The sequence below is a fragment of the Haliaeetus leucocephalus genome, unplaced genomic scaffold (genome assembly GCF_000737465.1).
Source record: "Haliaeetus leucocephalus isolate CR32 unplaced genomic scaffold, Haliaeetus_leucocephalus-4.0 Scaffold450, whole genome shotgun sequence".
Lineage (NCBI taxonomy): Eukaryota > Metazoa > Chordata > Aves > Accipitriformes > Accipitridae > Haliaeetus > Haliaeetus leucocephalus.
This window is the reverse complement of record NW_010972886.1, coordinates 8,297,392-8,321,438: the sequence shown is the minus strand read 5'-3', so window position 1 is coordinate 8,321,438 and position 24,047 is coordinate 8,297,392. Positions and strand designations below refer to the sequence as shown.

Below are 24,047 nucleotides of genomic sequence, written 5' to 3'. Positions count from 1 at the left end.
TGTTTGTTTCTTACTTTACACTGGTAAGTGTTGAAGTATCAGTAAAAGAAGTTATACTATAGATAGATAAAGAGTAATATATGACCAGCACTAGATAAAATTCATCCAGAATTTCTAAAGGTAGTCAAGCATAAATTAGCTGAAATACACACTGTGGTGTATAACCACTTATTTAGAATTACCTTAACACCTAAGGACAGGAACATGGAAAATAAGGTTTCAGTTTCAAAACACAGTCTGGAGAGACCTTGAAGAACTATAGCCCTGTAAGTCCAACCTCTGTACCAGTGAAATTAGTAGAAACTATATTAAGAAAAAAGTTGTGAACATACAGACAAATACATTTTATTAGGGGAGAGTCAGCAGGATTTCTGTAAAGGCAAGTAATGTCTCAAAACTCTGAATTCTTTGATGTCAGCAATCATGTCAGTAATGGATATCTAGCTCTACTGATGACCATTGAAGACCTTTTTGGAAGGTCTCCCACCAAAATGTCTTGAAGAAACTGAGCTGCCACAGGATAAGAGGGAGGCTCCCCTTTCATAGATAAGTAATTAATTAAAAGGTAAGAAACAGAGTAAGAGTAAATGGTCAGTTGTCAATGGAGGTCACCAATGGATTTTATAAGTATAGCAAATCTATACTCATAAGTAGCCTGGCAAAGGAGCAAATAGTGAGGTGCCAGCATTTGCTAATAATACTAAATTATTAAGTCTAGTAAAGATAGGGCCTGCTGTGAAGAACAGCAAAAGGGCTTCACAGGACCCAGTGACATAGTGTCAAAATTGAAGATGAAGTTAAATGTAAATAAATTCAAAGTGAAGCACATGGCAGGGAGTGACTCCTAACTTCATGTATAAAATGATGGAGTCTGATCTCACCATTATTCTGGAAGAAGAATTTGGTCTTATAACTCTACAGCTATAAAATGGTCAGTTCAGTGCTCAGCACAAGTACAAAAAGAAAATTGGATGCTAGCAATTCTTAGAAAAGGAGTAGGCAACAAAACAGTGAACTTCAGCTCACCTTAATTTTATGTGTAGTTTTGGAGTCCCATAATCTGTAAAAGGATATAGTAGAACTCAAAAAGCTTTAGGAAGGGCAGCCAGGATGATTAAAGGCATGAAACGGCTTTAATGAAACGAATGACTAAATAGACTAGAACTCCTCAACCTATAGAGGAGGCAACTGAGATAGAGATCTATTAAATTGTGAGTGTTAGGAAGAAAGAGCACAGTAAATGACTGCTCACTGCTTCTTCTAATGCAAAAACTAGGGGTCATCAAGTGAAGTTAACACATGGCAGTTTCAAAATATGGTGATTCTTCACATAACATGTAATTAAAATATGAAGCTCCTTACCACAGGATGTGGTGGATGATAAAATTGTATATGAGTTGAAAGGCAAGGTTCAGGGAAGAGAAATTCACTGAGGAGTACCAACATAGAAACCACCTCTGGCTCAGCAAATCCCTGAACCACAAATTGTTGGAGACTAGGGGACTACTTAGGAAAATATCACCATATGCTTGCCCTGTTCTTATATTCTTTCCTAGGCACCTAGCTTTTGGCAAGGTATTAGGTTAGATGTACCTTCAGTCTGAGCAAGTGGTCGTTCTTATGTTTTATGTTCTTGTACATGATGCTGTGCAGAAAAACCATAAAATACTCATTAGTTTTCCATTTGCTCCCTCAAAAATGTGCCAAAATTTGTATGATCAAAGTTCCAGAGAATTTCTTGTCTGGTTCTCCTGTGGCTATTTTTGCTGTAATGGAGTTCTTATATATGGGAATTTTATGAGCATTACCACTGCATTATTTTATTATAAAGAAATACTATTGTCTATTGACAAACCTAGATAGAAAAAGTAAATACACTGTAATGGACCTGTAACTCAACAAGTGAGTCAAAATTTGGCCCTGCACCATGACTTTGTAATTAGATATTTGTATTTAGGTAGCCAGCTTTAGAAAATATTGAGCTAATATATTTCCTCTGAGAAGTCTTAGCACTAAAAAGATGCATTTTATCCAATGTCCGGCATGAGGGAGAATTGGCCCTCTACCTCATGGAAAGTCAAGGAGGAGAAGGACCTGTTCATCTTAGCTTTAATACCAAATTTTCATCTGCTGCAGTTTGAAATTGCGGAGATATCACACATATACAATAAGGATTTATTATAGAGGCAGCAACTCATGCTTAACCATAATGATGATACTGGGCCTCTGTTATAGAGCTGTCTTTAGTGTGTAGACATGCTGATATGTTTGCTCAATAAAATCCAGCTTTCAAGACATACTGTTAAGTTTACATGATCACCGGAGTGAGAGGGATAAAGCTGGAAAAGAAGAAAAGCAGAAGCAAATTAATGCAATAAAGGCTAGGATTTAACAGACAGGGTTGAGGAAAATAAATGTGAAACAACAGGTGTCACTGACTCTTATCAGCATTTTTAATTAACACCTGTTTTTAGCTCAGAGTACTTTGGAAGAGTATGTTGGAGTGTGTCTGTATTTAAAGATAAAGATAAACTGTTGAGAAGTTACTATGTAGTAAGAGGCTGGGGGAACAGAGAGGTTTGGGGGTAGGGGGAGGCTGTGTTTGCTGTGTGGGTGTTAGTTGCAGCTTAGAGAAACCTGAAGGAAAGCCACTATGATAAAATTGCAAGGTAGGGAAACATTGCTATAGCAACAAAATATATTATCTTGAAGCAAAATGAGTATGAAAAAGGAAATACAGAGTATGGGAAATTCAAAGGAAGTACACATTACAAGAAAAGACTGAATCTAGTTTAAAAAGAAATAAACCATCATAGTTTGAATTCATATAATAATAATGTATAACAGTAATAAATTGCTGTTATCCAGACTTTCATAGCACCTACTACTGAAATCTCAGAGCACTTGACAGACATGAAAGAATTATGCTACACAGTAAGAAAACGTTGCTGTTGCTCCCAACAGTCATCCTCTTCAGTGGCCCATTCTAGAGGAATGCAGGCTGACGTGATTGACCAACATCACATGGAAAGTGTGTGACATAAATGTTCATAGAATCAGGATCTTTAAACTAATATTTCTTTGGTGTAGATATAAGACAGTTCTATAGTGTTAAACTAGTGCTGTTTTATAGTTAATTTGAGCAAAGGTCAACAAATAAATGACAGCTTTCTTTATATCTAAAACTACTACTTTTTCTAGAATATTTCATACATCTATACTATTTATTACTAAATATGTATTTCAAAAGTTTAAATGATGCCTTCTTAATAAACTACTTCATTGAAAAATTAACTTGGTTCTCTTGAAAATCTGACTCAAAAATGCCTGAACAGCTTTTCTTTGAACATAGAAAGTCTGTCCTGAGAAGCAGCATGTATGTTTATCATAGAGTCATCTGAACTATTTCACACAAGAATACATTTAGGTTTCCTAGAGCAGAATATCATCCTATAAGATAGGAATCACATGGTAAGATTATTATTTTTTTTCAGGTTGGGAACATCTTCAAGATTCACAGCCAGTTACAGCCCTCAAGGGCTTTCTCTGGCCAGGGAGCCATACTGTCTGGCTCCCCTTATTAGCTTTCTCTTTCCTCTTATTTTTTTTAATTTGGTTGGTTGGTTTGTTTTCTTGCTTCATACCAGAGGGTACCCTTTGATGTGAAGGGCATTCGGTTTTATGCCCAACAATCTATGAAGTTATAGGTGGACTTCCTTTAGTTCAGAGATATGTAATTTGACAGTGTATTTTAAGTAACAGAAATATTGGGTGGCTTGAGATATTTGTGCCCATTTCAAATTTTCTCTTGGTTATTCACTAACTTTTACTTGAGACCTATTTGTGTATGACCTTTGAAATGTTCCATAAGGGATTTCTTTTTAAACAAGTCACTGAGGCCCCAAATCCAGCACTTCACTTAACATGCCCATATTAGGGCCCATAGAAAATTATAGGTCATAAACCCATACATTAATGCTTTGCTAAATTTGGGCCTGAAGGGATGTATAGATTATACCTGGACAACCTTTAGAGCTTCTGCATCTAAAATACAATTTAGAAGATTATCCCCTTGACTCACATACATATGGACCTGGTGGCTGTTTCTCCATTAGCCTTTTGTGTACTCTGCAGCACTTTCTCTTCATCAGTACGAGAGTATCTTAGAAGGCAACAAGGTTGTGGATCCTCCTCAGAGGTTTATGTGTCCTGTACAAAAGATCTCATAATCTAAAAAACTAGTAGCATAATAGCAGGGGGTTGGCAAAATAATACCATTAGCATCTCAGAGGTCATAACTTACCAATGCATCCATTGATTCTTCCGTCAGTTCCCTACTAACTTACAGAATCACTGGTGAATCTCAACCGACTTTACAGAAGGTAGAAGAAATAAGCAAATGCCTGCCAGTTTTGTAAAAAGCAGCAACCAGTTAGGGTTAAATAGGATGCAGGAGGTTATCTCCATCCCAAACAGCTACAGCAAAAGTTCAGCAGAATGTGTTCTGCCAATCAAGACACACACTGCTTAACAGCAAACACAGTCTACCTTGCCTCTTGCTCAAACCATTGTTGGGAGGGAGGTGAGTATACCCTGCTGGGAGAAGGACAGTATATTGTCTGGAGCCTATTTTGGCAGGGCACATAGGGAACAGGTAGAGTTACTGCGCTGAGGCCTGTGTAGGAGGAAGCATAGGAAACTAATCAGCAGTACTCTTTGTTGCTCACAGAATATTTTCTTTTAAAAAACAGAAAGTATGGTTTAAATTTCTGATTGTAATATGTGAAACTTTTGGTATGCCTTTGCACATACATTGGTGTTGAAATAGGCTAGCTGCAGTAAACTAATACCCACCAATTAATTGATTTTTGCCAAAGGAGATCAATAGTATAGGGATAGTCTATTTTCCAGACAGTTCATTATCCAAACAAATAATAAGAGAACATGAAGTAAATTCAGAAATTTTGAGACTGAGTCCCCCAAATCATGAGATCCTGAAACACAAACCTACAGTTTGGAGAGAGCGGGAAAGAGAGGTTCTTTGGAGAGTTCCTGGTCTTCAGGCTGCATTCAGTGGTCTGATTTTCTCTGCAACTATCTTACTTAAAATAGGATGTCCTACTGAATTCATTAGGGTAAAATTGTACCAGTTTTTGGTTGACTTTTGTTTAAAGTTTTTTGATTTTTTTAATGAAATGTGAGATCTTGATGTATTTATTCCTCTCTAGGAACTCAAAGTAACGGTAGTTCAGCATTCACTATAAAATACAGGATATAAGTCTTTGACTAATACTATATTTTATATATGAACGGTTACATAGCAATCTAAGTCTTCAGAATTTACTGAAATTTTACTTTAAAATATTTACTTGAAGGTCAATAGAATTTCAGGGTTGTCATTTTACAGATGCGCTGAGGTTACACCATCTATACCTGACTTCATTACGCATCAATATTTTTCATGTGGAATATATAAGACCTTGAGCCCTGGACAAAGGTTTTTTAAACAGGCTCTGAAGCTGTATTCTGAAATACAGCTACATGCCTAAATCAGTGGTGTTATGTTCAACAGTTGGTTGAAAACTAATCTGTCTCCATTTAAATCAACCACTTAGCAACCTAGCCACACACTTTTTACATTCTTTAACCTGATAATCTCTAATTATTCTGGCTCAGAATTCCATTGAAACAGGGTGCAGTCATTTTACAGATGTCATTCTTTACTTTAATATTGTCTAATTTAAAAGGAAAATATTTCAGATAATAACATTTTTTGAGAAAAAAAAATCATGAAAACCATTTCTGTTCCAAAAATTGCTGATATGAGAATTTACGGGAAACAGCTCCTTTTATGAATAATTATTATTATTGTGTTTAAGAAATGGGCAAGATGCCTAGAAATTGAATGAAAGAATGAGCTATTAAATTGAAATATTAAATGAAATAACTGAATTAAAAGTGATCATGTAAACCCTGCAGTAAATGTTGGGAGCTGTAGCTGATTGAACATATTTTCATGATCTGTTTTGTATGCTTAAATACAATTGCTTGATGTAAGTAAACACTTGATTGATATTCTGAATACTTTAAAATCTGCATATGCATCGCAGAATACTGAACAATTAAAACTTAATTTCAGTGTAGTTTGATTACATGTAAATTATTTCAATATTCATTTTTTCCTGTTCTGTTTGCTCAGTGCATATTTAATACTCACTTTTTGAATGCATATCACCCTTGATTGGACTGTGAGATGAGGAGGACTCTGAAATTTCTTCCATTAAAAAGGATTGCCTTATAAATATTATTTGTGCCACAGCTCTTCCCCTGCAGATTATTTTCTAAATGTTGTGTACCCTTATTGAAGACAAGGAAAAAAACTGCTGCAGCCCTTCTTTATCAGCCCAGCACAAGGAATATGCTTACATGGTCAATGGGCATGTCTAAGAAGGCTTGTTGGTTGTAACTAGTCCCTAAAGAAATGTTTCCATCTTTTCGGCAATATATTTCTCTCTTGCTTGCATGAGCTCTCTCTCCCTTCCCTTCCTCCTCCCTCCACATGATTTTTTTTCTGGTTCCTGGACTTGTTATGAGATGTTTTAATATTATGGGTAAATATTACAAATATTTTCAAGCTGACTATTTTCAGCCTGAAAAATGTATCTCTATCTTTAAGTGACTGCATTTGATTTAGGTGTTGTGTAATAAATACAGATGACAAAATTCCGCCTTTCGATATATTTGTAGAACCTCTTATAAAAACTGAAGATACTTCCTTTCCCTTCTCTGCAGCCTGCAATCCATGCACATTGTTTTGATCTACAGTATTTAAAATCACCTTATTTCTGAACATCCAACAGGAGGAAACCCTGGGCACTTGATTCTCTTTTTATTTATCCCTCTAAAAAGAATAGCCTCTCTGAAGTTAATAGATAACATTATCTTTTTTTATTACTTCCATATTTTATTTAAAAATAAAATGTTTCCTGGCATCTTTTCAGTTAAGTCACATTCTCAAAATACAAGCAGGCAGCAGGTCTGCCACTCCACCATGGAAGGCAGGTCTGGATTCTTCTCTGCCTTGGCCATTTTTGACCCACGTGACCCTTGTCATATCATTCACATTTCCCCTTTGTTTCCTTGTCCACACAGCAGATGTACTAATAACCATCTTTTAAAATTTTTATAGGATATGTAGAAAGGTTGTGTAAGTGCATATAATAACAGTATTATTTTATTATATGAGAATTTGAACTTAATATTGTATGTGCTAAACAGCTTGCAGGGAAATGTTTTCCTATCTGTCCTATATAGTTACTCGCAGTTTGAGAGTTTTAGTCTTGAAGGTCATATTTCTGTTGGCTGTCACTTTGACCAAACAAGTGGGTGAACTTCATGGTTCACAGGCAGATTTCCTTATCTCTCTTTTTCAAGAGACATATAAGTCTTGATTGCTGGAGTTATTGTGAAGCAAGCAATAAGTAACAAGGTGGAGGGAGGGGTGGGAAGACGCTCACTTCAAGACCAGTAGCCTGTCGATGCCATTTTAGAAAGCAAATATTGTACCTTGTAATTGTAGTGCAAGAACAAAAGGGAGGGTGTTTTGCTTGGGTTTTTTCGTTTGTTTTTTTGAGGAGCTGATAAACTGTAAGTGAAATGTGCTCGCAATAGCAAGAGGTCTCCCCATGACAAAACACACTTATAAAGCAGACAGCTTGAGGTCTGTCTCATGCTGTACAGAACTATCTCTAATTGTTCCTGTAGAATAAAAACACCACAACTTCCAAAGAGCCAAAGAGAGTCAAAGTAACAAATATCTTCTAGTAAAGCTAGTTTAAAAAAAAACCTGGACATTCTTGACTGATTTAATACTGTTTGCCTACGTAATGCAAACTTGTCACTCTTGTTTGAAACCTCCACCTTATTTTAAAGCAATTCAATCTATAATAATTTATGAAGTATTTGTGATTGTTATTTCCAGCACTCCTGGTTTGTGAAGAGCATTTCTTGGATAGTCTTTTTCCCCCCCTTCTTTTCCCTCAGTACAGATCTGAAAATAATGAGCTAACTTCACAGTTTTATGAATAGGGGCCATAATGAGACTGAAGTATGTATGTTGATTAAAGGGGAAAAAAATGAAATCTTTGTGAAACAGCAAAGAAATGACAGCTTTAAGGACGTGTTTCCATTCTGCAGGTCAATCAAACAAAAAAATTACTTTACATTTTTTGGTTGCAGGCATTTTTGCCTTGGCTAAAGCAAATGTCATTCAAATAGTCTGTATAGTAATAACTTTGGAAAAACAAAATAATGCTGCAGACATTCTTTTAGCTAGTTGTATAGCTGGTTTCTGCTCGGTTTCCAATTTCCCCTCTAAGTACTAAGAATGTATATTTAATCCGTAATTGAAAAGAAAAATGTGCTGGAAAAAGATATACATGATAGCTATCCAAGATACACATATTTTAACATGTACTTATTTGTCTTAATTAAAGTATAGCTTCAGAAGCAGCATTACAACACAATGTATTTTAATGGAAAATCCTTCATAGAAAGCATGTTGAAAAGCTTCAGATACATAGATGTGCGTGATAAAACGGCAGTGCACTGCCTGTTCCCCAGTGATCAAGAGGTTAACCTTGATTCATCTCTTCCCCTCCCTTAAACAGGTTCTGTGAGGAGGGCTGCAAATTAGTGCTTGGGAGACACAGCAGGGAGATTAGCTTTAGGGAGGAAAGGAGTCCCCACTCCAGCTCTTAGGAACCTCACCTGGAGAGTGCATTTCCTTTTCTACTTAAGCTAACATATTATGCCTTCTTGTCACAAATGTTATTCCTTGAGGAAAAGTCCTTGCTGGCTCTATCTCACAATCTGCTGAATAATTCCAAGTGTGCAGTAGAAAAGAAGAGAGCAATAAGGCTGTAGCAAGAGGGAGGCAGAAAACCGCTTAGGCTTTGGCCAGAAACAGGAATCCCAGTACGGTACATCATATGGGACTCTGTCACCAAGGGGAAGGAGGATTCCCATGTTTCCTCTTGTTCACACTGGCCTGAGGAAGAGCTACAGCATTGCCTGCTGTTTCCTAAGATACCCTCAAGGTACAGAACTGTATAAATACTGGCATCCATATGATCCTGTCTGACAATATTCATTGGGCAAACACAAACTACATCTTTCTAACACAGAGAAATCATAATTGTTGAAATTGTTAACAGGTGAAAAGGGAGAAACTTTACCAGTAATGGGAAAAATAAAGAAATCATTCTATATGGAGTCAATCTTTTACTTCACAACTGAAATAGAATTGGGGTATTTTGTTGTTTTGCATATCTAAAAATAATCACCAAATCTTTTTTTGTAGGTATTTTTAAACAGTTTAAAATGTGCAGTAGAAGAAAATGTGGACAAATAGAATCACTTTCTCACAGTACAGAGTGATTGTCACATAGTGGTTATCTACATCTAGTGTAAGAGAGGCAATAGCCCAATGCAGAGTTTCCCATTGTGATTAGTGTTTGCCAGTGCAATGTTGTATATATTCTCAGAAAGCTTCTGGTAGATGGCTTGTTTCCTCCTGCTTCTGTGGAGTTCCTAAGGACTGCAAACAAGAGGATATATACAGCCTTCCACAGCATCTCCATCCCATGTAGGTATTTGCTGTAACTGCCAGGAGATGGTGTATGGTCTCTGGGTAGGAAGAAGGTGGCAGTCTGTGTCATTATAAATGGAAGGAGCTGTTGTTCAGCAAGCCCTCAACCCACCAAAGTAATGGTCTCAGTGTGCCATGGTACAGCCCTCCTGGGTTAACGATAAAGGTGAAGTTCCACATTCACACTGCTCCCTTCCTACTCCACTGCATCTTTAGGTAATACTCAGGTGGTGCCTTCTACAGCACATTTAGAGGTAATTTTTGCTTGTGAATTTTCTCTTTTTCCCCTTACTTTACCTCATTGACACAATCTTCGTCACCATAGGATCTTCAGAAAACTCTCAGGAGTCTGTGCTAATACTGGGCTGAGGGCTTTAGGCAGCAAAGCAGTGTCATCCCCTACCTTTTTCAGTCTCTGGGGATTCATGACTGTTTAGCATGACTAGGTTGCATTATCATCTTCAGAGAGCTGTATTGAGGGGTCTGTGAGGACAAAACTCAGTGCAAACTTCTACAAAGACCTCTGAAATCTAGTGAGATTTAGTATTAGTCTTTTCTGTAGGGGATTTTGAGGTCCTACCAATGTTATTGGGGCTAGCATTTATCTATGTTGTGGCTGGTATCTTTCAAGGGATCGATTTGTTATGATCTACAGTACCTTCAGCTCCCTTCAGGTTCAACTAGATCTGATGGGACTCAACACTGAACATAACACCTGCTGAAGTTTTTAAATGATGGAGAAGGTTAAGGGTAGTCACTGTCCTACCTCATAGTTCTGCCATCTGAGTATAAGCATATCATTTTCCCAATAAAGCTTTGGCATCACTTTTGATCAGAATTGAAGGACTTCATCTGCCCATTAACAAAATCTGATGCAGCTCTTAAATTATCTTCAGCAAGTGACATGTTTCCTTTTTCTTGCAGGTATCAGAGATTCGAAAAAGCATTTCTGCTAGCTGTTGACATAGATGCTCGGGACCTGTTTATGGTGAGTCATTTCTGGAGACAGAGGCTGTTGTCAGGATGTTAGTTGTCAGCTTTTGTACACATTAAAATGGATCTGTGTCATTTGCAGTCTCGGACACATACTGAAGCCAGAACTATTCTACCTGGTTTGCCCTTTGCCATCATGAAACGCATCAACAGGAACTGAGTATCTTTAGTCATTGACATTTTCCCTAGCATGGCCTAAAGGCTATTCTTTATTTTCCAGGAATTAATGTATATGTTTGTGAACTTTCCCCTTCTTCATCTGTCCTGATGTGGGTGAATGTCATCTCTCACTCTAATTAGCTTATACGTTTCTAATCTGTTCCTTTAAGAAGTACAACTGCTGAGTCCTGGCCATATCCTGGGGATCCTGAATGCTCTTAGTTTGTCTCATAGGGTTTTGTGAAAAGTGACAAATTATGAACGCTTCTACAAGTACTTTTAAAACAACAAAGCTCAGCAGCATCAACACAAGGGTTTTTACATTTCATGCACTCTCTGCCCCCTCCCATTTAATTAGCTACAAAAGTAAAATTAACCAGCTTTTAAAAGGTCCTCTGTGTGAGCTCTGCAGGAGGCTCTTGTTTTATAAGATCTTGCACCACAATGTCACAGTGAGGTCAGATGGACAAAGGCAATCCTGCTTTCCTAGTCTCTCAGCATGTTGCTGCTCCACAGCTGATTTCATTGTTTTCAAAGAAACAATAGGAAAGGGGCTTGTTGAAAAAAAGGCCCTTTGAACGATTCGTTTGCTTGACTCTTTTGCATAATGAAGACATTCTGTTGTTTAAATTAAGCTTTGACACTAGATGTTAATATCATTTATCCCATTAAGTCACTTGCCCTGCTAGTTCGATCTTGATATTTAAATTGTATGTTAAATTACACAATTAAATCCTGCTTTTATGGGTTATGAAAATTCCCTTCTAATTATATAAAAAGTTGTGTGAACCTTTTGATGTTTTTTTCACGGCTCTAATCATCTGGCTTGTTCCATCTAATTAGAAAGATGTGAATACGGCGATAAACTTTTCTAAGTATGCATCAAAAGAATGTTATGGAAATGTCAGACTTTTAGGAAATTCATTACATGTTTTATGTTTACTCTCCTTGATTTTTCCTCTTTTTAGCTCATCTTTTTCCTTTTCTCTTTTTATTGAATATAACTTCTTCAATACAAATTCTATACCTAATCAAGCTAAGCACTGCTGCAGCCCCATACAAGATTGAGACTGTAACATGTCCGCGGCAGGTTACAGCTTTTTGTCAGGGGCTCTCCCACCATACAGATAGTAAATTCTCCCTGAGTAATTTCAGCCATTCTGGAAGAACAAATGACCCAGCATTTGGCCTGCCATCTCAAGGGCCCTCTCTCATTTGGCTGAAAGCATTTCCTACATGATCTTTTCTCTTTCCTTCCCTTTGCTGACCACAGGACTGAGGGACCACCTCTGTCCCAGGGTGGGGAACACCAGTGTTAGGTCAAGAGATGGGTGCAAAGCTGCTAACAAGAGGGAGGGACTGTCAGTACCTGGCTCCACAAGCGGTAATGTCCTTCTCTCAACAAAAAGTTTCTCCAACGTTCTTCAAGAGGAGTTTCAATGTTCACAGAGAAATTAGCTCCATCCTTTCCCTTTTTGTTTTCTGTCTCCTCTCTCAACACCTACTCTCCATTTCCCACCTCACCAATGCTTTTAAACATAGATACGTATTTCCACATAGTTCCTCCCAGCTTACATTAGTGTGAGATCAAAACCAGTCCTATGTCGTCCTCATTCTGCTTGCATTACCTTTGAGATTCCACAGTTTCCCCTAAATTATGCAATGAGCAGCACACACACCTGCCTTTTCAAGTCCCCTATTCACTCGCTGCCTCCTCTGGGGAAATGTCCTTCTACTAATTCATCTCCTAAGTAAGGTACTAATGAACAAACTTTACAATAAGCTAATAATGGCACTGCTACAAGACTACTAAGTACAGGACTCAAGAAGTTTAAAGTTGCATAGGTCATAAAAAGTATTTATTTGTGCCACAGTAATTTCTAGGGAATTGGGCTTCATTGCATTCAATACTGTGTGAAAATTAGATAACCTGTTCCCTGAAAGCTTACAGTCCTTCTAGGTATTAGTATAACAATACTATTGCTAAGCAAAGTTTATGCATCCTTCACTTCTGCGTAACACTGAATAATTTGTATATATTGTTTATATAGGTCAAAATGCAATAAATAACATACAACTTGTCTTTACCTATATTTAAAGCATTTATAATTATGTGCAGTATGAATAACTAATATATAGGTCAATTATTTGTACTGTTGTTTTACAGACCAACCAAATCAATTTATAAAGCCTCAGATGTCTCTAGGAGTCACACCACCTTATTCTGAGTTAATTTAATGGGATTTCAAGAAGAAATATTAGACTAAAGAAATATACCTGATGACATAAGCAAAATGAGAAAGAAAAGATCTATTTATTAAAGGGGAACAGAGAAGGAACAAAAAAGGAAAGGACAGAAAGGAGCAGGTATAACAGAGGCTGAGGAGGATCCAAACGTTGAATACCCATCTTCTGAGACTTCTAAGGAAATGTCCTATGTCTTGGAGAATTTATCCTCAGCATCTCTTTCACCAAACAGGGCTCTGCAGCATTCCTGTTACTTGTTTTGAGATTGCAAAGAAGTTTGAGAGAATGCTATCTGAGGGCTAATTTCTTTCATAGAAGTAAAAAAGAAAAAAAAAAAAGGCTTAAAAGTTAGTCCTATAGCTATAGCGTCACTAGTATGATGCCATAACAAGACACACATACACTGCTGTGTCTCTCCATAAGCTTTACCCTCACGTCACATCTAAGTCCATCAATTATTATCATCTCCTACAAAGTTCAATAAAAAATAAAACTGAAAAGGACATAATATCGTGAACAACAGCTACATTTATTGGACAGTGACTGATCCAATCTGTGACAGAAAAGATCAAGCAATAGAAGGGTTGTTAGCTTGAAATCCTTTTGTAGTATGCTCCAGGTCTCAGCTGCTGAAAATTCAAAAGGCCATCCCACGTACCAAAGGTAGCAAAAAATGCAAGGAAAAGACACTTTAATAAAACTGTCAGATCTTGGGTGATACACTGATGAGGAAAGTGCATGTTTCGAAGAAACGTTGGAATTTTGCCCAGAAATATCCTATAGACAAATGCACATCAGTGTTTCAAATGACTTCTGCTCACTGAGGGCCAGCTCTGTGAGTCACAAAGATGAGGGTAAAAAGGAAGTAGTCCAAAAAGTAATCAAACTGTTAAATGATAAAATACAGCCCTTTCAGCAAACTCCTGATGAGCAGCTGGAAATTGTTTTTATTGTCACCATTGTTTTTGAGAGGGGTGTGATCTTTGGACTGATAAATTCTTAGATAATTGTGTGAAAAAATCTGTAATGAATACTCAGCTAATTTAATTTTTTTTTTCTGTCATTCTTTAAGGCACCCTGTAATCCAGTGTTTCTTCTTTCCCTTTTATTTATTTTCTACTTTTATTCTACTCAGACAGTTATAAATTCTTAGAAAAATCCAATTTTGCGAGCTTATTTGAATGAGGAACACCTAAATTTGATCTGAAATTGTGTAATTAGGAGTTTTTATATCTGTAATCTTTTCTTTCTAAAGCTTGTTTAGAGATAGAGACAAGAGCTACTTTTTTTTTTTTAATTCTTTATGACAGCAACTTGAGGATCCACAAAGCAAGCCACTTACCAGCCTACTGCTATATCTTTATTTCTTACAAGGCCCCTGTTAGTTAGTGATGGATATGTAGCATCTTTACATTTCTTTACCCAAAACAGAAAACATGGGCAAAACTGAGATCTGAAAGTAACAGATGTTTTGATACACACAGCATGCACAACCTCTTAACTGAAAGAACTTTGTCATTTTCTGCAGTTGTTTCCATTCCCTCCCCAAGTTTATTATTTAAAATTGCATTGAAGTATACAATACTTAGCTTAAACTACAAAAAGACTGTCATTAAGCATAGTCAGAATGTATTTTAAGTTAGTGAACACAATCTGCCTATACATTCAAATCTGTGTAAGTTCAGACTTGTTCAAGAGCCCTTAGGTTTTCTATTGTTATCTAAATAAGCTGACAATATCTACTGTTTAATCTTCATAGAAATCATACCTTGCTACTCAGGCCCTTTTCTCCTGACAACCCTGTTAGACCTACAAAGAGAGGAAGTACAGAGTTCGCAACAAGTTCGCAACTCATTACTTTGCTCCTAGACACTTGCCGTTTTTTAAGTCACACCTGTGTTTGTAATTAGAAAATGTTGCCGTCTCCTGCAGACTTTTGGGATCCTGCAAGTCAGTACCAGGTTTTCCTGCGTAATCAGTCTCAGTTTCCCTAACATTCTCATTTTGCTTCTTATTTTTGTTTCAATTGTTTTATTATTATTATTAAATGAGGGGATAATAAAAGCAGCATCTTTTTCTCCTAACACTATTACTGTCTACTTTTTTCATCTAGTTTCTCTTTCTAGCGTAGGGTCACTTTTTCCTGTAAGAATTTCTGTCATATTGATGAAGGTGGCATTAAACCCTCACTGAGAAAGACAGTTTCACCTGAAATTTTCTGCATTAGTGAGAATGTAGTTGCTTTTACGCTATGCAGAGGTCAGTATTTCCAGCAAATACTCCTTTTCCCTTTAAATTCCTGCATGCAGATAGATTGCAGAACAATGGCCAGGAATGACTCACATGTTTGGATACCAAATGGCACCTTCAGGAAATAAAAGTGGTGAAAAAAAACTTTTGCCAACTGCACTTGGGCTTCCCTCACTTCATATGTCTCAGTTCATGCACAGGGCATCTTGTGGCCGTGATGCCAAAGGCGAAGGGGGTTAATTGTCTCTTTATTAATGGTCAAGGATGAAATTTTACTTCAAGGGCCAAAACCAAGGGCAGTGAGACTGTAATTTGTCAGCAGGAACATGTTCTCCCACAAATTGTGCTGTATGTATTACAGGTGGGTTTCATCTCAAAGGTTGACACACAGTAAAAAGCCTTGCAATTCAGCATGTAATGATATGCCCTTGCTGCAGCCCTCTGATTTTTAACCCTAGATTAAGGACTCGATCCAGAGTATTGGCAACTATTCATGCTAGACAACAACATTTTTGGAAAGCCCCTTGTGGTCCAAGAGTGACTCAGGAATCATGTCACCTGTGTGGATGTTAAAGCCATTGAGCAACCATTGTTTCTCTTATTACCTCCAATATCAGCTCAAGGAGGACTACCATCACCTTACTCAAAGAACAGTAAGTGTGACCTCCAAGCAAAAATTCATCCCAAAAGAGCTTTGCCCCAAAACTCATGGGTTAAGGTGGAAACCTTAACACACTTCAAATAGGGGCTGTCAGCCAGAAGAGTTCCGGTACTTCAGATCTGGTTTACTCAGAGCCACCTCCTATCAACCCTCTTTTAATTCATGTTGCACCAACAGAAGTTACCTTAAAAGCAGACAGATTGGTTTCTTTCATACACTGAGTCAATAGCTTCACTTTTATAAGTGCATGATTGGTCAGTGTTTTATTCATTGCTGTATTCAACAGCACAAGTAAGATAATAAATTTGCATTGGGAGGGAATTAAAATGTAATGGTAGGTTCATCAGTTCCATCTGTGTTTGTGATCTAAATAATAAAAGAACCTCTTTCTTTCAAAATCCCTTTTGTTACTCCTATAAGATTCATTTTAGATTAATCTTTTTTTTTTGTCTTTTATTTCCAAAGGACATCCATTACCTTGCGCTAGATAAGGGTGAATTGGCACTAGCTGAAGTAGCAAAGAAAAAGGCTAATGACATTGATGCAGAATCAATAACTACTAGAATTGGTAAGAATTAATGGTGTTTAAAAAGCTGTTTTTGTTTTAATCAATACTTGTCCTGTACAACATGGTGTTATATTTGTAAGGGGGGTTATTGTTTCAATTACATTGTTTTCTTTCAAACCAAGACAGTATTTTTATTCATAATTAGAGAGAGAGGCTTATAAAAATAACATAGCTTTGCCTTTCAGTACCCATGTGAGGATTGTGTCAATGCAATAGCTATGAAGCAAAAAAGATTTATACTATGGCTATATAGAAAAGTTCAGGCTGTACAAACTGAGCTGAGTGCAAGAGGTAAGGGACTGAATTGGAAAATCTTTGTTCATACCAGCTTTAAAGGCCACGTATGGCAGTCTCATTCACCTCTAAATATTTGCTCATGCACTCTGTGCCAATAACTGGAGTCACATCATGAATGCTTTGGCAGCATTTGGATGAAACATTTACCGGTGTGAACACAGGCTCCAATCCTTGCTTTAAAGTAACAACTTTGCATGCAGTGGGATTCTTGCCATTCCATAAGGAATCTTGATGCAAAAATTGCAGGGTTAGACTAATAGCTCAAACACAGACAACTTTTTGGGCAGGGAAACTCATAATTCATTCACTTTTTCCTTGTATTTCCTCTGAATTGTCATGAAGAGATGTATGCAAATATGTAGACCATTCTGATTTCAGGCTTATAGCATGAACCAAGCAGAAGGGGTCTAAGTCTAGGTAGCTGACCTCCAACAGTGAGAAAGCAGACAAAGGGGGAAAAAAGAACACAAAATTATTGCATAAAATATGCACAGTGCTGTTTTTCTTATTCTACTGCATCCTTGAATATTAGAGGAAATCATTGAGCTTTTGTCCTTGTCCCATGCCAAGATGTAGAATGTGATAAACTCAGAAGGAGTCGCAAAACCTTTGAGCTCTTGGGTAACATAGGATTCTTTTAGAACTCGACAGCTCAGTGTCTACTCAAACATACAAGCAAATGCCATTCAAATATATAGAAATACAGAGAGGCATTATGTGCATTTACGTGGCTATTTCTATATATTGTATAAATCCATGACTTTCAAGCCTATGCAATACAGTATCACCTCCTTCCCTCTCCAGCAGAGTAGAAATCAAGCATTGCCTGTCCGGAACTCTTTTGTTCAGGGTCTTTCATTTTCAAGCTTAAGTCACTAAGAGCATTTTTTACACCACAACAGGGCCTTTGGGCAAGCCCTTTCACCACTAGAATTGCTAAAAACGACACTTGGTTAGGTCATCTGTTACTGGGCACACTTTAAAATGTACAGTTACATCTCCCTTGCTTTCTCTTCTCTTACTTCTTAGGTAGTTTTCCTTTGCACTTAATATAGCTAAGATACGTAAGACTTTTATCTGATCATCATCTATTCTCTTACACTTAATCCAGAAAATTTAAGCCTTAATCTGTGTCTTCATTTAATTCCTTGCAAACTAACGCTATTACTAGATTTCTGAAGTTAGGCTATTTTTAAGTTTACTGAGAGCCTTATATAGTATTATAGACATATACACCGAGAGAGAGAGAGGGAAGAAACCTGAGGTGATCACAAATGTCTTACTTGCATATCAGATGTAATACATGTGTTACTACAGTTCAGTGATAAATGTGCAGGCACACAGTCTTCCCCTCCTTCAGAGCACTCCTACAGTTACCTCTGTAATGCCCCATAAGCATAAATTATTAAAGTCATTTTATATGATAAGTCTTTAAACTGTTCTCATTTGCTGAATAATTAACTATCAGAATGATTTAAAATACTTCTCAATGCCCCGGGACAAACTGTCACTAAGATTCAGCCTATAAAGAGTAATGAATTTGCATCCAATTCATATTATATGAAAATAAACAGGAATCTCCGTGAGTTTTTTTCACTGCAGATTGGATCTCACCTTAAACATGTGAACTCTCAGCCACAGGTTTTGTTTTACTGTACTTTATTTCAACGTCCTTTCTTGATGATGTTTTTATTTCATAAACTGTTGTTAGCAAAAAAGGTGTCATGGCATGAACTTTGTGGACCCAGTGAAAACAGAAGTTAACAAGTGCTTTATATGTAAATTACTGTATTTATCTAACATTTTGAGGGGGGGAGAAAAACTCATGCCAGAGCCAGAAGCTTTGAAATGCAGTTTCAAACAAGTCTCTGTCCCATGACCATCTTCTAAGCCCAGTCCTCTTCATCTCGTCCCTGCTTTCTGGGGCTTTCAGCCACTCAGTTCACCAATGGTCACACTTCCCAGATCAAACCCCAAACTTATTGAGCACCCGCTTCAGGCTTCTACAAGAAGGCAGCAACCTAGGCAAACAGAGGAAACAAGGTGCAATCAGTGCTACTGATCCCAAGTTATGCTGAAAACCTCCCTAGATAATATCTGGCCTCTCTACAGCATATTTCATATATATATTACAGTATAATATTTGGTCCTAAATAGTACAAATGTGAACCATTCTCATACATAAACATCTGATGATATTTCCTAAGCTAACCCATCCCCAAAACTCAGCTCAACACTACTTGAAAATAACATGTGTCAGTGCTCCTGGCTGATTCCCAAGCCCTTGAGAGTGCTCCATCTTGCCCCAGATATACTTAATTTGTCAAGATATTTCTGTGTACAGGGCTCACTTCAAATATAATATATTTCGAACTCAGACTTTTGGAAAAGTTTCAAGCTCCTACAAATAATGTAGAATGACAATATAATTCAGCTGAAATTTATAGATGTCATCCAGAGTTCTATAATCATTGGTATATTCCTCTATATCAAGATTTGTGTCAAGATAAAACTAAAAATAGATTGATTATTTTAAAATTTTCTGAATTTTAGCACTTCATAGTTTTTCACATGATTGCAGTTTACTATACACCGTTTCGAAGAAGCTACCCTCAAAGCTAAGAATGTCTGGGTGCATGTGATAAAAACACCTGCAGACCTTCAGAGCATAGTAGTTTGGTGAGAATATTGTTGAGCAAGATCAAGTGTCAAGTGAGCTTGCTGCTATTCCCTGCTATGGTTTTGGCAGAATCAAATACTTTGTTCAACTGATTAAAATCTTCTAAAGAAAATTATTCTCATAAGATTTTATGTTTGACAGCCTGTGAAAATGCATCTTGAGGTATGAGAAGATTGAAGTAATGGTACTGTACGTCTCAGAGACTGCATTAGCTGTCTCCTCTTTCCCCACTTCCATTTGATCAGCAGACCAGTGGCCATAGATACTGTAGTTTCCTCTGCCAGAGATTTTCTGTTGAATTTTTTCTGTAGTAGATCTATGGGTTCCTTTACAAGGTCAGGGAGTTCTCATTTAGCCTTGCCTAAAATATATGCTGTGCACCTCATTTCACTTGATTAAAACAGAGAGGACTTTCTTCAATATTGACAATATTTGTAGGTTACTAATAAATTCTCTTTATGGGTGTAACCTCGCATATATGCTTGTGGAACAATATTGTCTGTGGTGGAAGAGTACGTCTGTTCAGTGCTGTAAACTGTAGGTTGCTAATGTAGAACTTGAGTTGCAAAGAATTGACATGGCACAACCTGTTAAGAAATGCCATAACTAATAAAGATCACAGAGGTGAAGAACTCAGCCTTTCAGACATCATTGCTCAATGAATAACCAACGAAGGGCATATGTAGTCAGTGTCAGAAAGTTTCCCAAGGCCAACTTCCAACAAATTACATTAGGGCCTAGCAAGATGATTTTAACCTTCAAATCAATAGCTTTCACCCAAAAGGGATTCATGTTGTGACAAGACAGATAACTGCTGCATAGTTGAAAGGCAAATTGGGAAACCTTGTATTTGTACTTAGAATTAAATTCAGGAAATTAGTAACACTAATGTTTAGGCAACATTTCTAACAGAGGTATCTTAATAAAAACACTGATGTTGAGATAATTGCATTGTTCTGAAATGCTAGATGGGTCTGACTAAGAGTTTGGTGGTTCAGTAATGTCTCATGAAAGCGTTTGAGGTTTTTCGACTTAAAATAGAATTTTATAACATTTCTGGAAATATTCCATAATGTTTGCAAGTGAGATAGGAAATCTTATCAGTTCTCACAGAGACTGAGGTCTAATTTCCCACACTGTTCATGAAATGACATTCAAATTGTAGCGGCCCTAAATGTTTCACCTTACTGGCAAGGAATGTCACCAGTTTGAACCTTAAGTGGAGAATTTATTCATTTCTTCTTAGTTCTGTGATAGTATTTTATATTGAATGGCTTACATATTCTTTGTGATAATTAATAATGACACATGCTATAGTGTCTTGTCTTCCATACAGTGTGTCTGAGATACCAGTCTGGTCTTGCATACACTCTGCAATCTCCAAATCACTTGTAATTTACTCAGATCTTCCCCTATTCCTGACAATCCTGGTGAGCCTGCTTGCACTTCAAGACCATGTTTAGAATTGTCCCCCTGTTTTTGTAACCTTCTCTGGCCCTGCATTAGCCTAGTTGATAACATTTGTTCCTCTTCTGATCCACAATGACTTTTTTCATCTATCAAGCAGTAGTCCTTACCCTCATGTGTCCTCTCTGATGCTGATGACAAAGCCTTCTTCATTTCCTGCTCTTCCTTGGCACATGCATCTTTCTCTTGCTATCAAGTTTCAAGTTAACTGAGAATCCTAGTCTTTTATTTCATGGCATGATTTTTATTTCATGGCATGATTTTTATTTCACTGTGTAACATGTTTATGGCATGCTTAAAAGGTATTATCTGATACACAGATGAACTGTGGTCTGGAAAGACTCAGGTGACACCTGTTTATGCTACAGTTTTTTGGAGCTCTGCTCCCTTCAGTGTAAGTGTTAGATCTCCTATTTATTTATTTACATTTTCAGTTTAAGTCAATCAAAACGTCTGGAATCAAATCCTTTGCTTTTATTTTTCTAATAATGTGACTTTTTCCCCAGAGAGCCAGAAAAACATTTTTAATGAAAAATGTTGTTCAAGTATGATTGGCAGTTAACCTATGGCAAGAAATTAGTTTCCACAAGCACTTTTTAAATTTTGTGCCACACAAGATGAGTGTCTTTGAAGATCCATAGTAATTTGAAATGATTTAACTATGCTCATGTATACACTGTCTTGCACATATCAAACCACACACAACATTTGATACAGAGAGCACTAAACACAGTGAAAAGATTTCCACCATCCTCAGTGGGCTTTGGATGGGGATTTTAGCAAGTAACAAACTCATGTGTAGGCCTGGCATTACCAGAATTCATGCCCTCTACAAAAAAAAAAATGACAAACAGCCTGGTCTGGAAGGATGCTCTACTTGATGTAGACTGCTTGAGTCCCCTGGTTTCAAGAGGAGCTAGTGGCACCAAGTGCTCATGGCATGGAAGCCTATTGCAGTGGTAGTTCTGAATTCATGGCCTGGCATACCTGCCTCATTGGGAATGTAACGATATGTTCCTGTATAACTAAGTGGATCTGCTGAATCTTCTTTATTCTGATGTTTACCTTTTTGTTAATTACATTTTTAATTTTCCAAGTAGTAGTGAGGATTTTACTCTGTTGAGAGGTTCCAGGCACTAATTGCTCCCCAGCTTGTGTTCTTTTTGAGAAGTGGAGTCATTTGTTTCACTTAAGGTCTACAGTAATGCCAAACTATTTTTGGCTCCACCTCATCTCACCTCTCCGCTTGCTTGTGTCATGATGTCAGTTTTGATCTATACCTTCTCACTGCTAGACAGCTTTGCCTAAAGACATAATCCTCAGCCCCTAATAATTGTAAGTACATCAAAGGCTAGCTGGTTTGCTTAGCTGCAGAGGTCTACACAAAGATCTGTGTATCATCACTTGAAAGAGATTTATAGTTTTGTGTCAAGCTTTAGAATAATCATGGCATTCCATTTTTTTCCCTTCCTTATCGTGACATATTCTTGCCCACTACAGAACCTGATTAAAAAACACCACTATATGCCTGAAATGAAGACACTGTTCTCCTTAATATTTTAATTTTAATGATCCTCATATTTTGTAATATCTGTCAGCAGTAAAATTATGCCCTACTTAATATGAAAAAGTCTTACCAAGAAGTAATAGATTAACCATTTTTTGCCTTCATTTTAAATGATGTGTTGACTAGAAAAAAAAGAAAAATCAGTAACTGGAAGAGCCAGCTTCAGGGAGTTAAATTTTTTGTATCTATAGCCACATACTATGTCTGGTTTATAAACAAAAAAATTACAGTATTTCCAAATTCTAGAAATTGAAAGGAGTTGTCTGTGTCTGACCCATATTTATTCTACTAATAATTAGGTTATTGCAAGGTATGTGAGGCCTCTCATCTCACATCTTTTCAGTATATTTCCATCTTATCCCTATAACCTCCAGCAAAGTTGATGCACATAAACAAGAGAGAATGAATGACACTAATTACTGAGTAACCAACTTATTTTCCATGGCAACATATCAAGAAGTAAGTTACAAAAGTGAAAACAATTCACAGAGATATTCCTTGGGTGAGGATGTTACATGATAGAGATAGTTCAGCATAAAAGATCGCAAAGGGATGCCCATGGCATGGCATTGAAGTAAAGAGAAGCAAGTCAGTACTCAAGTATCCATTGACATTATAGCTAGGAATTTAAGTAGGAATTTGACTTCTCAGCACTGACTCCACAGACAGAAATCAATTTAAATAAAAAGCACACATAGTTAAAATAACTGTTGAAACAAACTATCAAAGAAATTGATGCATGGAAAGTGTCTTTGCGCGGAGACTAAATGAGTACCTTTCTGGGAAATAGGTTTTAACCAAATACAATTTATGCATTAGTCAAACACAAGTTTTTCTGGCTCAGTGTAGGATACCTGGATGAAATTTAATGGCCTCTAATTCACTGTAGGTCAAACTAGATGATTTACACTATATCATTACAGTATAATATTCATATGTTCTGGATTCCAGTCTTGCCTACAGCTCTGTGAAAAAGCCCCTGGTAAATCTCCCATTAGCTTCAAAAGGCCCACATGTAGGCTAAAAGACTGCAGTTAAAAGCCACATAATGTATATTCACACATCTCATAGTATGCACGTGTGTGTGTACGCAAGTGGGTGTTATATTTACACATACACAGCCAAAATCTGGCCAGTCATAAAAATAGCTCCAAATCTGAAAACATGCGCTAGATTAATTACTACGTATTTATGTTTTGCTTCATGACATCAGCAGCCACAGAATCCGTTGCTGCTTTTTTTCTGAAAGGACAAGAAATAATCACAGCAGGAGGTGCTTTCATAATTGCCATAGCTGGCTGAGAGCTGCGTATCTGTACGTTCAGAGTGTGTCAGAGGCATGTTTGTCTCACACACCCTAGAGCCGTCCTTGAGCCTCTAGTTTTCCAATAGGGATTTCACCAGCTGCATTTCTATGCACCAAAAAGAGTTGGCAAACGCATATTTGCGTGGCAGTTGGTATGTGTTTTGTCGTGTTTGTTCTGCGTAGCATAATGTGATGTGACAGGC

The 24,047-nt window shown here is 37.1% G+C and overlaps 1 protein-coding gene across 1 annotated transcript in view; it reads left to right on the top strand.

The window, feature by feature from the left end:
- The window catches only part of WDPCP (WD repeat containing planar cell polarity effector), a 90,368-nt gene that overhangs the window by 47,583 nt on the left and 18,738 nt on the right, over positions 1-24,047 (top strand). The window contains exons 12-13 of the mRNA XM_010575045.1: positions 10,574-10,637; positions 16,425-16,527. Coding sequence (XP_010573347.1) covers positions 10,574-10,637; positions 16,425-16,527 — 167 coding nt within the window. The remainder of the gene's footprint in view (positions 1-10,573; positions 10,638-16,424; positions 16,528-24,047) is intronic.